We start from the raw sequence: 14,571 nt of genomic DNA on the forward strand, positions 1-14,571 counted from the left end.
TTGGGCACACGACGAAGACAGATTTTGCACACTGGTGCACTCAGCAAAACAAAACACTAGACAAATAGGTATCATGGCAAATAAACATAATACATGACAACTTTCACGAAACCTTACCAATTTTTTATCATAGCCTTCACATATAACATCATGACATCTCGATTAGTTTTATGATTTCTTGACTTTATTTGCTTTTTATAGAATTTTAAATCAAATGTACCGCAAGTTTATGGTCATGTTTGGTGAAAAAGATGTTCAAAATTTCTGTATGTTCCTGGATACATCCTCAACTTATACTCAATAACATGAATATCATTTCGCATTCTTTTTCTATTATTTGAATGACTTATAATTCAAATTTAAATTATTCAAAAAAATACAATTAAATGAAAAAAAACTAGATATAACAATCACTTTAAGAAATGTGCCAAAATTGAACAAGTAGTTCTAGATATTGTAGGAACACAATGAAAAAAGTTTAGGGAAAAAATAAAATATCCATCGTGTGTTACAAAAAGACTCTCAACAAAGAGACATTTTCTCGAGTGCCTAGAGGTGAGCACTCGACAAAAGTTTTCAAAAAAAAACTCTTTGCCGAATATCAGGTCATGGGTACTCGACAAAGAATATTTTAATAAAGATATAAATACACAAGGTTGATTTGTCCCTTATGGTTCGGGTTGATGATGAGTGATTATCAACGGGTAGTACTTTGATGTAGTTGGTGAACTAACCAGAGTATCAGTTATGTGTTGTACTTTGGTGTAGTCGGTGGACTAACCAGAGTATCAGTTATGTGTAGTACTTTGGTGTAGTCGGTAGTACTTTGGCTTGTGGTGTGTAGGTGTGGAGCACAATTATAGTGGTCGACGACGAAGGTGAGGTTCATTCGGGTTCGTGCTGATGGATCGGGAGCGACGAAGGACGAGCGCTGGGACTTGACCGAGGGACCGAAGAAGCCAGGTGAGTAGCTGTGGTGGCTGGCACCTGGGGCACAAACTAGCGCGAGGATGTGGCAGAGCGATGGTGTTGCCAGTGTCGTCGAGGATTGGCGGGACACTTGTCCAGGACAACCATCTTTTTGGCTAGTTTCATTTGGCACTTGTTTAGAAACTCTAGTTTCCATTTCCTAATTTTAGCTAGAGATCCGCAAGTGTTTTTTATTCATCTATGTACTCATTATTCAAAGGAAGCGTGTCTAGATGGTTGGTTCGAATCACTTGCTCAGTTTTGTCTTCGCTCCAGTTTTTATTCAATTGTGTGCTCGTTCTCTTTCCGTCCTTCTCTCTTTGGATTTGTTGAAGAACCATCGAGTTCTTAGGCTATGATTTGTTTTGAGGATTGTTGCGGGGTGAGAAACACTCTTTGGATCACTGCATATACCTAGTTCGAGCAGTTTGTGTTCATGATCCGAGTTCTTCTCATTTGGAGTTTGTTTAGAAAAAACTCCAACAAAACCCTAATCAAAGTTCACTTTTGAATCTATTTGCGCATAAGTGTTTTGCTCTAGACCAAACTTCACGAAACATCTTCTTTCCCTCTGCGCAAACTGCCTGCAATTTGAGCAAATTCTACGAAGTTTTGCCGTGCGGCACTACCGCTCCCCTTGCTCAAGGATTTCTGATCCCTCTTGCTCAAACTTCACATATATCTTGTCCCTCCCTCAACTCCAGCACTTCCAACACTTCCGCTCAAGTATATCATAGTAAGTATCTAATAATTTAATAATCAACAAAGTAATGATCGTGCAAAACATACATTTTTCATGAATATCACAAGGAGGCGATGTTGCTTCAAAGCTGAAACCGGGCCTACGTATTGATTGACCTCCCATGCTTAACACCTCCCTCCTCTTGATGACGGTTAAGCGGAAGCCCCCACTCGCTCCATATCGCCACTCCACACCTCCCCCATGACTCCCCTGCTCCTCCTCCGCCTGCTCTGCCTCGTCCCCCTCGTCACCGCCGCCTGCGCCGAAGCCAAACTACCGGCAGATTTCACCACGCTCCTCGCCGCGAAGTTCTCCCTCGCTGACCCCGGTTCCGCGCTCGACGCATGGGACTCAAGGCTCTCTCCGTCGCCCTGCCGCTGGCCGCACATCCTCTGCTCCAACCGCTCCGTCTCTGATGCCCCGGCCGTCGCCTCTCTCCTCCTCTCCAACCTCTCTCTTGCGGGCGCCTTCCCGTCCTCTCTATGCTCTCTTAGGTCGCTCGTTCATCTCGACCTCTCCTTCAACTCCCTAACTGGACCCCTGCTGCCTTGCCTCGCTGCGCTGCCGTCGCTCACGCACCTCGATCTCGCCGGCAACGAGTTCTCAGGCCAGGTGCCAGGAGCCTATGGCGCAGGTTTCCCTTACCTTGCCACGCTCAGCCTCGCTGGCAACAACCTCTACGGCGCATTCCCGGGGTTCTTGTTCAACATCACCACGCTCCATGAGCTCCTCCTCGCGTACAACCCCTTCGCGCCGTCGCCGCTGCCGGAGGACGTCTCCGGCCCCACGCAGCTCAGCCAGCTGTGGCTCGCCGGGTGCGGCCTCATCGGTGAAATCCCGCCTTCGATCGGGAGCCTCAGCAGCCTCGTCAACCTCGACCTCTCCACGAACAACCTCACCGGCGAGATCCCGTCAAGCATCCGGAGAATGGACAACGTCATGCAGATCGAGCTCTACTCGAATCGGCTCACCGGAAGCGTGCCGGAGGGGCTGGGGGCGCTCAAGAAGCTGCGGTTCTTCGACGCGTCCATGAACCGCCTCTCCGGCGAGATACCAGCGGACGTGTTCCTCGCTCCGAGGCTGGAGAGCCTGCACCTATACCAGAACGAACTGTCCGGCCGCATGCCAGCGACGTTGGGACAGGCGCCAGCGTTGGCAGACCTCAGGCTGTTCACGAACCGTCTCGTCGGGGAGCTGCCGCCGGAGTTCGGGAAGAACTGCCCGCTCGAGTTTCTGGACTTGTCGGACAACCGGATCTCTGGCCTTATTCCAGCGGCTCTGTGCAACGCCGGGAAGCTGGAGCAGCTTCTGATACTCAACAACGAGCTGATCGGTCCCATCCCGGCAGAGCTCGGGCAATGCCGAACACTAACGCGGGTGCGACTGCCGAACAACCGGCTGTCCGGACCCGTGCCGCAGGGCCTGTGGTCCCTGCCGCACCTGTACCTCTTGGAGCTCGCCGGGAACATGCTATCCGGCACCGTGGACCCGACCATTGCCATGGCGAAGAACTTGTCGCAGCTGCTCATTTCCGACAACCTCTTCACTGGCGCGCTGCCGGCGCAGATCGGCACCCTGCCTGCTCTGTTCGAGCTATCGGCCGCGAACAACATGTTCTCCGGGATGCTGCCGGCGTCGCTAGCAGATGTTTCTACGCTTGGTCGGCTTGATTTGAGGAACAACTCGCTGTCCGGCAATCTGCCGCAAGGTGTTCGACGCTGGCAGAAGCTGACGCAGCTGGACCTTGCCCACAACCACCTCACAGGAACCATCCCGCCAGAACTTGGCGAGCTGCCCGTGCTGAACTCGCTTGACCTGTCGAACAACGAGCTCACTGGCGACGTGCCGGTGCAGCTTGAGAACCTCAAACTGAGCCTGTTCAACCTATCCAACAACCGGCTCAGCGGCATCTTGCCTCCTCTGTTCTCCGGCTCCATGTATAGGGACAGCTTCGTGGGCAACCCGGCCCTGTGCCGCGGCACGTGCCCGAGCGGCCGCCAATCCAGAACCGGCCGTCGAGGTCTCGTGGGCCCCGTCGCCACCATCCTCACTGTGGCCAGCGCTATCCTGCTCCTAGGCGTCGCGTGTTTCTTCTACACGTACCACCGGAGCCACAACGGTGGACACCCCGCGGAGCCTGGCGGCGGCGACGGCGGCGGCAAGCCCAGGTGGGTGATGACGTCGTTCCACAAGGTGGGGTTCGACGAGGACGACATCGTGGGCTGCCTCGACGAGGACAACGTGGTCGGCATGGGCGCGGCGGGCAAGGTGTACAAGGCCGTCCTGAGGCGCGGCGGCGAGGACGTCGCCGTTGCCGTCAAGAAGCTGTGGAGCGGTGGCGGCAAGGCAACGGGCAGCACTGCCAAGGAAAGCTTCGACGTGGAGGTGGCAACGCTGGGCAAGATCCGGCACAGGAACATCGTGAAGCTGTGGTGCTGCTTCCACAGCGGCGACTGCCGGCTTCTGGTGTACGAGTACATGGCCAACGGCAGCCTCGGCGACCTCCTCCACGGCGGCAAGGGATGCCTCCTGGACTGGCCGGCGCGGCACCGGATCATGGTCGACGCCGCGGAGGGCCTCGCGTACCTGCACCACGACTGCGGGCCACCGATCGTGCACCGCGACGTCAAGTCCAACAACATCCTCCTCGACGCCCAGCTCGGCGCCAAGGTCGCCGACTTTGGCGTCGCCAGGGTCATCGGCGACGGGCCGGCCGCCGTCACGGCCATCGCCGGCTCCTGTGGCTACATCGCTCCCGGTGGGTGAGCTACCACCTCTTTTAATGATTTCGTGCTCGTGTGCTGATGGTGATTTTCTTGCGTGTGTCCCATCAGAGTACTCGTACACCCTGCGCGTCACGGAGAAGAGCGACGTGTACAGCTTCGGCGTGGTGATGCTGGAACTCGTCACCGGCAAGAAGCCCGTCGGGGCGGAGCTCGGGGACAAGGACCTGGTGCGGTGGGTGCACGCCGGCATCGAGAAGGATGGCGTGGACTCGGTGCTGGACCCGAGGCTCGCCGGCGAGTCCAGCAGGGACGACATGGTCAGGGCGCTCCACGTCGCGCTTCTCTGCACGTCCAGCCTGCCGATCAACCGCCCGTCCATGAGGATCGTCGTGAAGCTGCTGCTCGAGGCTGCGCCGCGCGCGCGGCCTCTGGAGAGCAAGCCAAAGGCGGCCGAGGAGGAACCGCTTGATGTCTGACGACATCGTCGGACAAGATCTATCGCGTCTCAGAAATAAGGATCATTGGCAGTGAATTGCTAACCTCCAGTAGCACACGCTTCATCCACATTTCGCAATCTATAGCTCTCAAATGTCAGTACAGAATCTAGTGCGTAGTAGTTGCTTAAAAATGAACGCAACACAAGCCTGAGTTTTCTAGGGCTTGACTCATTTCGTCACATTATCTATGATAGTATATTGTTCACTTGGGTCTCTTTACCATGCACAGTACCAGTTTCTTACTGTACTTTGTAGAGGGATATTAGTTTATCTTATGGCAAAGATTTGGGTTAGAAAATGACACTACATAGAGTCATGTCTGGTCCCAAAAAGTGCTTCTGCTGCACTTCAGCGTCTGAGCTTATGATTAGATACCGATTAGATTCAGTCTGGGCTTATCAATTCCAACTGGCAAGGACAAGGTGTGATTAGATACTGATTAATTAGAACCAATGTCAATTTTCATTTCTGCATTTGGCTGCAGCCTTTCTTTCTCTCGGGTGCTACAGCAGGAAACGTTCACTTGTAGTGAAGCTGTAGTAAATGTACTAAGAGCAACTTCAATTGTTCTCTAAAATACTTTCTAAATCAATAATTTAGGTGGTTAACTTAAAAACTCCTAAAAAATATAGTTGGATGCCAAATGGTAAACAACTCTCCAAATGGTTGTCAAATGGTAAACAACTCTCTAAATGAACTTCCTAAATTCAGCTACTTCTTATATAATCTCATCTCCTCCATACATTTGGCAACCATTTTCCAACTCCCTAAATAAAAAATCTGGTTGCATTATTTAGGTAATGAAGATGGATGTTGACATTTATGACTTTTTTGATATGGATAGATTCAAAACAAAACTACAATCTATATTTAGAGAGCTATTGGAGAAGTTACAACTTTTGACTCCCAAAGTTATTTAGAATCTTCTTAAATCCATGATTTAGAGTGCTAAAATTTATATAACTATTGAAGCTGCTCTAAATAGTGGTGGTACCGAAATTTAGTGGCCGCTATTTGAGCAATATGTAATAAAATTATAATCTTAGGTCACCTAAGATACACATTTTTTTTATAATAGAAACATAAGTTCCGGCTTTAGCATGTTTCTAAAAAACCTTTATTTTCAAGGGAAGCTTAAGTTTTCAAAGCTTCTTATTCCAATCGTTGTTGGGATTATTTATCAAACAATGGTGTCGGCATTTCGATCCCGGGGGGTCCCTGGACCGACGAGTAAATTGTCACTGCGTGTCCCAGCCCAGATGGGTCGGCGCGAGACGGAACACAAGGGGGAAACAGTAAGGGGAATCGCGGCCTCGTGTTGTCCTGCGCCCAGGGCGGATGCGCTTGCAGTAGGGGGTTACAAGCATTCGCGAGGGAGAGAGAGAGAGCCTGTGCGTCAGCCCGTCCTCCCGCGCGTCCACCTTCTCGTACGAGGGCCCTGGACCTTCCTTTTATAGATGTAAGGAGAGGGTCCAGGTGTACAACAGGGAGCGTAGCAATGTGCTAACGTGTCTAGCAGGGAGGAGCCAGAGTCCTATGTATAGGCCGACGTGGCTGTTGGAGAGGTGTTGCTGCCCTGTTCATGTGATGTCGTGGTCGTCGGAGGAGCGCTTGAGCCCTGTGGAAGCACAGCTGTCGGGTGCTGTCGGATCCTTGCTGACGTCTCCTTGCTTCCGTAAGGGGCTGAGAACTGCCATCGTCATGGAGCACACGGGGTGCCATCATTACTTGTTTACCGGGGCGAGCCAGATGGGACGCCGGTCTTGTTCCCCGTAGCCTGAGCTAGCTAGGGGTAGGGTAATGATGGGCCCCCTCTGTAGCGTGGTCGGTCCGAGCCCAAGGTCGGGCGAGACGGTGATTCCTCCGAGGTCCAGGCTGAGTCCGAGCCCTGGGGTCGGGCGAGGCGGAGACCGTCGTCCGAGGTCGAGGTTGAGTCCGAGCCCTGGGGTCGGGCGAGGCGGAGACCGTCTTCCGAGGTCGAGGTGGAGTCCGAGCCCTGGGGTCGGGCGAGGCGGAGACCGTCTTCCAGTGTCGAGGTTGAGTCCGAGCCCTGGGGTCGGGCGAGGCGGAGCTTCCTATGGCGCCCGAGGCTGGACTTGGCTGCTGTCAGTCTCACCCTGACGGGTGGCACAGCAGTCGGAGCAGGGAAGGCGGCGCTGTTTTCCTGTCAGGTCAGTCAGTGGAGGGGCGAAGTGACTGCGGTCACTTCGGCCTTGTCGACTGAGGGGCGCGCGTCAGGATAAGGTGTCAGGCGATCCTTGCATTGAATGCTCCTGCGATCCGGTCGGCTGGCGAGGCGATCTGGCCAAGGTTGCTTCTCCGCGAAGCCTGCCCGAGCTGGGTCTCGGGCGAGTCGAAGGTGTGCCCGTTGCTTGAGGGGACCCTCGGGCGAGACGTGAATCCTCCTGGGTCGGCTGTCTTTGCCCGAGGCTGGGCTCGGGCGAGGCGAGATCGTGTCCCTTGAGTGGACGGAGTCTTGACCTGAATTGCGCCCATCAGGCCTTTGCAGCTTTGTGCTGATGGGGGTTACCAGCTGAGATTAGGAGCCTTGGGGGTACCCCTAATTATGGTCCCCGACAAATGGTATACAAATTAGGCAGAAAAAGTACCATTCTTATGACCATCTCAAATAAATATCTCTAGACAAATTCAAAGTAACCATAGATAGCAAGGTTAACATGTTATGCCATTCCATTAACTTGATCTCCTAATTGTGCGGCGAAAAGATAAATTAAGATTCGTAACTGAAAAAACATCTGCCACCAGAGCAGATTTGTTCTGCACAATATTAAAGAGATTTGGAAATTACTCACTAAAAGGACGGCTGGTTAACTATTTATCCTTTCAAAATCTGGTCGTTTGACCATTCCTCACTTTAAAGTAAACTCAAACGATGTGAACTCTTCTCTTTGTAGTTTGTATGACCCCAGGGCCCAGGTCGGTTTAGTCCTTTTGGCAATATATTCAGGCGGGGATCCTCTTCCACAGTTGACACTCAAAAAAAAACTTAAGATACACATTAACACATGTGGTTTAAGTGATCATGAGACTGATAAGGTTGCTATTTTTTGTAGTAACAATAATAACGAATAATGGTTTTTATGAACTATTTATGCCTGCCGTAATTTATTTCATTTCCAGATTAACTCCGAGATACGATGACTTATGTAGAACACTATTTTTTTTCTTAGTTTAAGTATGTGATGCCTCACCTCTTTTAGTACAGTTAAATGTTTATTTAAACATGTTATCTATTGTATACTTGTTTAAATTTACCTATAATTATCATATGACCTCGATGCCAATGCATTGTCAAAAAGGCCAACAACAGAACATGGCAATTCCTCTAGTCTAGTAAAAAAGGGCCAACAACAGAACAGGACGATACTGTACAGAAGCTGTGCTGGCCTTCTAATTCATGTTTCCTCTCAGAAGTTTGTGTTGATCCAGCGGTGGAGCATGGCCTCAGTTGCACACTTGCACTGCATGGCCGCCTGCACAATAATGTGCCCCCATTTGTGGGTGAACTTATTACTTCCAGGGATGAGGGACCTCAAGATTAACGTGCTCAATCATTCATTCGCGGCCGTGACAAAAATATTCTTTGCCGTTTGGAGGTTGGAATGTCTCACCTGATTTTTTTTGGCTGCTAATAATTCGATACCGTCGCCGGATTACGAATGCAAATGATAGGATGATGTGCAAGGATGCGTGACAGCGTCAGTGAGTATTTCGGTTTTGTCACTTTCGGTTTTAAGTTTGCAAATCTCTGCAGATTACAGGCATTGCATTGCATTGTAACTTTTACACCACCATTACTAGTATAATACACATACGTTGTGACGGTACACCAATTATATTTGATGGTATGCAATGGTTCTATAACACGTAAGAGCCAAGTGATAAATCAGTATAATGGATCTCCCAAAAAAAATAAATTTAAAATTAAAGTGGACCCATTTAAAATTAAAATGAACATATGACCTACATGTCAGATATTAGATTATAGATATTGCACTTTAACTTAGCCAAAAGACCGAGAAAGATATGACTTAAAATGAGCCATGCTCCTTTTTATAGCTAACTTAGCCGCTCGTCCTCTCTAACTAGTGAGGTGGTACTATTCAGGAGCGTTGTGCTGTGTGTGGCTTTGTGTCGTGTTGGAATTGAATGTTTTCTCACTGCCCATCTAGGAGGTAACGGCACACGTCACTTGACAACGCAAGACGACGGTGGACCACAGTTTTTTTCCAAAAGGGACGGAGGTGGAAACTAAGAGAACTGATGCTTTATAGAAGTAGAGATTAATTAGGTAACTATACATAGACTTCACAAAGAATGTGTTATAATGGCACTGTTATTTGTTCTAAACATCCAGATAAATTTATCGTTGTCTTAATTTAAATTAATATGTGCCACTCTTGCAACCAAATTGTGTCATCCCAGTATTGTGTTCCTGACTCATCCCAGTAATGTGTTCCTAACTAATGCCCGTCTAAAAAACATTGAGACAGTTAGCATTAATCACTTCTACTACCGTTGCACAACATTAAAAATTTTGGACACTGGAACTCAAGAAGATAGCCAATTATCTTCCCAAAATATGATTTGTGTTCCATTGTTACGGTGGAACTTTCCAAAAGCTAGTGAAAGTATTAAGATGTCCAAGAGGGTGAGGACAAATTAGGATTCTCAAAATTTTATGAAAAATCTAGTAATCTAAAAACTTGAATGTAATTGCTCAAAAGTAAATGCCAAAGTAAAGTAAGGATCACAAACGTCCCGATGTCTTGCTAAGGTATCGAAGTGTCAACACTCTCCACTAATTCTCGTTCAAGCATCTACATAAGAGTGTCACTCACCCTTAATCTATGAAAGGACCATGTGGCCCTCTACAGACTTGTTCTTTGCCACTCGAGCACGATGAACTACCCATAACCATATATACCTCAAGTTGGGCCACCACAAACTCTTCGAGTGATCACCAAACTCTTAATCACCACCAAACTGTCTAGATGATGCCAATAACTAAGAGTACCAAGAAAAAACTCTCACTTGATCTATCCAAGTCTAATGAGAATGGTGGATGAACACAAGATTCTTTCAATATACTAATGAGGCCGCTAATCACGTGATTATCAACTATCATAACCCTCACTAGACAAAAGCTCTTCCTCACACTCCAATAAGTTTCTTCAACTATTAGAATGATGAGCAAGAGACCTCAAAAGAACAAAGTGGAGGGGTATAAATAACACTAAGTAAAGCAACTAGATGTTGGTCACACTCAGCTTTCACAGGTGCAATGGACATTTCGGTGCACACCAACTCGATGCATCAATTATATCTAGTGCAGCTACAATGACTAATTCAAAAACTATCCATTAATGTAGTTGTATTCGTTGGCTGGTGAGTATACTAATCAAATGTATAGTTTACATGCCTCTCTAAATTCCCTATTCAAGGTGATGTCTGGTGCAACATCATACATGCCAATCAGTACTCAGGTTCTCACACTCATTTTACAACCTCTCTAGGTGCCTTGTACAATGCCATGTTCGGTGATACACTGAACACGACTGGTGAGTGTTATGCTTCACTCTCTGGTGCTGTAAGGAAAATGGTCCACGACCCATTTGATTAAGTGTTTTGATGTTTGATGAACAACATAACCATTTAGACTAATGATGTTTGCTAGTGTTTATGTTTATAGTTAAAAGGTGCAACGTGGACTTGGGCGAAGGCAACAAGGTGATCAAAGAGATCAACACAACAATGCAAGACATTAGAAGACTCATTGAATATATAGCAAGATCATACAAGAGTCCAAGACACAAGGCATACCACTTGGGCTGATAGTGAAAATTGCACCACTTGTGCTTTCTCTTGAACTTGGTTTCTCCAGAGTTGTTACGAAAAACTCACCTTAATTGTTTCAAGCAGCATAACATCATTTGCCCCACTCGGCGGTAGTCATGTATAAGCGGTTGTAGATGCCGTTGAAGAGAGTGGTCTTTTTGGTTGCTTGTTGACCACCGATCCTTCAACTTCTTGGGGGTATGGTGGCAAGGAGCTTCTATGGTGGAGTTGTTGGTGTTGGCTATTTGCCCCTAGAATGTTGATATCTTCTTACCATTGCCATCAATGAGGTTAATGAAGTGCAATAGTCACCCGTGGACCTAAAAACACGAACTTCAAACTACCATGGAACTAAAAATGTATGGAATTTGAAAAAAATGTGTGTAGTTACCCATCTTCGTCTAGTCCCTTCATTGTTGGAATTGTGGAACACCAGAGTAAGCAGACTATATCGCTACTTGAGGGCATTATCATGGCTGTAGAAAAACAAAATCAAGGATGAACACCATATGAAGGAAGAGCACCATATGGGGGGAGGAGAACCAAACAGGGGGAGGAAATAGGAGAAACAACGCACCATTCATATGGAGGAGCACCATATGGATACCCATAGGGTATGAAGGAGGGTATTGATAATTGAATGGTGGTAGAAGAGTAGTGTCGGTGGTAGAAGCTTTAGTGGAAGGAGGAGCGTCGCTGATAAGATCAAAATTGGGAGAAGGGGGAGCATACATAGAAGATCGATAAGGACATATAGTAGGATATAGGAGAAGTGAGGAAACACGGAAGTGCAAAAACATCCTCTCGACGTTGATGTACGAGAGAAAGTTTGTCGAAGACGACCTCCTCCACACCGGCAGTGGTGTTAGGAAGTTGTGGAAATTGTTTGTTGAACAAGTCGTTAGAGATTCGAAAGTTCGGACTCCCCCAAGGTACCATATTGAAATAGAGAATGGAAGACGACAATATAAAGGAAGATGAGTGAAATAAAGAATAAAGGATGTGAATGAATCCAAACATCGTTTACAGGCTGGAATATAGGATATTTTTATTTTTTATTTTTTTGGACTTCAAATGGTTAACGAGCTATTTGATATGGCACACACGTAAACCAATCAAAATGTGTCACATTACTAAAGATGGCCGATACTGACCTGTTCGGATCAGTACCGACCGTCGACTGAGCCCGTGAATCAGAAACACCCATGGTCAATATTGATCCAACCGTCTAATGGACTGATCAGTATCACCTAGCGATATATCGACGGGTCGATAGGCTCACCAACCAACCGGTTGAACTGATCGACGCCTTAAGGATAGGCTACAAAAGTGACAGAATCCCTGCTGCTTTAGCTTCAGAGCTTGCTAGCCACTTGCCAGAGCTTCAGCTTCAGTAGAGTAGGGTATCCATGTTAGGCCCATGTTCAGTTATTAAGAAGGATTTTGATTTGCTTGGGATTTAAACCCACTCAATTCCCTCTAATCCATATGTATTAAGATGAAAAGGAACAGATCCTTACTGTTCAGTGCTGCTGTTGGTTCTTCCGGAAGCATGGCTTCACAATTCATGCTTAGCACCTCCATCCGGATAAATTCACGTACATTTCCCCGTTAAAAGCCAGCTTTAAATGGCCTCGGCTGCGGGTACACGTACAAGTAGTACGCAAATTCATATCCCGATGGACACGGCAAATGCCTGACAGACACCGGCGGTGCATGGAGACCGAGACACGATGTCCTACAGGATATATCAGCGGATTTTCTTGCCTCCATTGCCTTCTTTTCAGATGAGGGGCAGTGTGGCATGGCACCCTGAAACGAAACGAGCCGGATGGGGCTAGAATGCGTACAGGAGCACGCCTGCCTGGCCAAAGTGGCCCTGTCTGCTCTGCTCCGGTCTCCGAAGACAGGCCATGAACCTCCCCTGCTGCATGCCTACACTCAACTGTTAGTGTTAGATTAGATGTAACCCCTTTCAGCTCGTTCCAGTGCTGCTGTCCTTTTCTCTCACAAGTGAACAGCCACCCCTGTCTCAACCCTCAACGACAAAGCTTCACTGAGGATTCCTATCCCGATTCTCCATGCTTCGCGGGACCCATTTGTCCGTGCAAACAACGAAAGAAGGAGAAGAGCAAGCGCATCTGTTCATTCAGCAGGCAGAAAACAATGAAAACTTTATAAGGATTTTCTTATAAAGGTTTAGACCTAAATGAATTATTTAGCGAGTCTAGAACTTAGATATGCAAATTAATAGTTTATGAGCTTAGATATACAAGTTTGGCGACCGGTTGGTACACTCTACTTTGAGGAGGGGGAGGATGAGGATGCCCTTCACTAGCTAGTTTATCTAGACCAACAGACGAAGCAAACGTGTATAGGCAGCAGCAACGCATGATTGATAACTGATATTTTTTTTAGGGGAAAAGGCCCCCTACAGCGCGATTTTATTGAGATTTTATTCACTAGTTTATCTGGACAAATTGACCAAAAGCTATTGAGAGTTTAGCCAAAGCAATACACTAGTTTTAAAAGAGCTTAAATCTTAACATTTGCGACTTCAACATATACAACGTCGCCAAGAAGAAAAAGAAGAGGTCTCATTCCTAAAGATAAAGTCATGCTTCTAAATGCATCAAACCACAAGCACCATAATTTCCATGAAAAAACTGTGGCCAAAGGCACCTTTGGCCTCATGAATCATCGAAAAGAAGTCAAGATCATGGTTTCAATGGAGACTCACGTAAGGACAGCGAAACAGTTTTCGTAGACCCGGAGAAGCATAGATGTATTTATTGTCCATGGAGGAGGTAGAGCACTCACATTATAAATTCATTAATTAATGACCAAAGCCAGCACAACAGAAGGCAACAGAGATGTATTGTGAACTTTGTCAACCGTGTAACTGATAAAGAAGAGAAACTGCCACATACTCTACTTTCGGTTCCACAAAAGAATCGCCACGATCTGCATGCAGACCAAGAGAAGCACACACACTATCACGGCTACACCATTTATGTTTCTTCATCTGCTTTTGTGTGTCCAGTTACATAGCTCACACAGTACAGAATAACAAAAGTTACCACCTGCAAAAGGCCATCTGGTCAAGTCTGGTTCGGCCACAGGCGTTTAATTTGTGACACCATGAAGCAGCACACCAACAGTGTGATTGACGGGGACCGGGAAAAAAAGGCACACCATGTTCTGAATGCAGTGGGCAAAATAGTCAAAAGGACACCGAAGAAAGCCGCTCACCATAGTGTTGAAAGCTGAAAAGAGCTGCGTGGACGGTCGGTCCGCGGTCCGGACAGTCCGCGGTTGTGGTGCGGACGGTCCGCGCGTGCGCAGAGTCAGTTAGGGTTCCTAGTTTCTCGCGGGGTTTGTTACCTAAAACCGCGGGATTAACTCGGAAATCAGTTTGAAGCGGATCCAGACCTCCCCTTTATATAGATGAAGGGCTACGGCCGATTAAACCCCCAACAATCGAACAAATCAAGTCTATTTCTCGTTTTTACCTTACGCATTAGGAATAGTTCTAGTCTAGTTCTAGGCTAGCCTCTCAATCCTCAAATCCTCCGCTTCTCTTCGACTCTGCGTCGATTAGAAGAGTCTAGGTCGGCCTGCCGAGCCTAGACAACTCCTAGGATCTCTCCTCCCCGACGGGGTCCCTCCCGGGAGCGAGATCCAGGCGCCGCCGACGACCTTTCGCCGCCCCCTGCGCACGCGCGGACCGTCCGGCCCTAGGGCGCGGACCGTCCGGACGTCAGGCAGGGAACGCCAG

General features: G+C 47.9%; 1 protein-coding gene across 1 annotated transcript; it reads left to right on the forward strand.

The window, feature by feature from the left end:
* The first annotated feature begins 1,833 nt into the window (after nt 1-1,833).
* Nucleotides 1,834-5,256, forward strand: LOC103643336 (receptor-like protein kinase HSL1). The gene is made up of 2 exons (NM_001322984.1): nt 1,834-4,469; nt 4,546-5,256. Exons 1-2 carry the CDS (start codon nt 1,913-1,915, stop codon nt 4,911-4,913), a joined length of 2,925 nt encoding a protein of 974 aa, NP_001309913.1. The 5' UTR covers nt 1,834-1,912; the 3' UTR covers nt 4,914-5,256.
* The last annotated feature ends 9,315 nt before the right edge of the window (nt 5,257-14,571 follow it).

The sequence above is a fragment of the Zea mays genome, chromosome 1 (assembly GCF_902167145.1).
Source record: "Zea mays cultivar B73 chromosome 1, Zm-B73-REFERENCE-NAM-5.0, whole genome shotgun sequence".
NCBI classification, from domain to species: domain Eukaryota; kingdom Viridiplantae; phylum Streptophyta; class Magnoliopsida; order Poales; family Poaceae; genus Zea; species Zea mays.

Bases quoted from the DNA above. Each gene is read 5' to 3' on its own strand.
- LOC103643336 (NM_001322984.1), top strand. From the start codon at position 1,913: ATGACTCCCCTGCTCCTCCTCCGCCTGCTCTGCCTCGTCCCCCTCGTC. The intron at 4,470-4,545 runs GTGGGTGAGCTA...GTGTCCCATCAG, and splicing joins CTGTGGCTACATCGCTCCCG to AGTACTCGTACACCCTGCGC.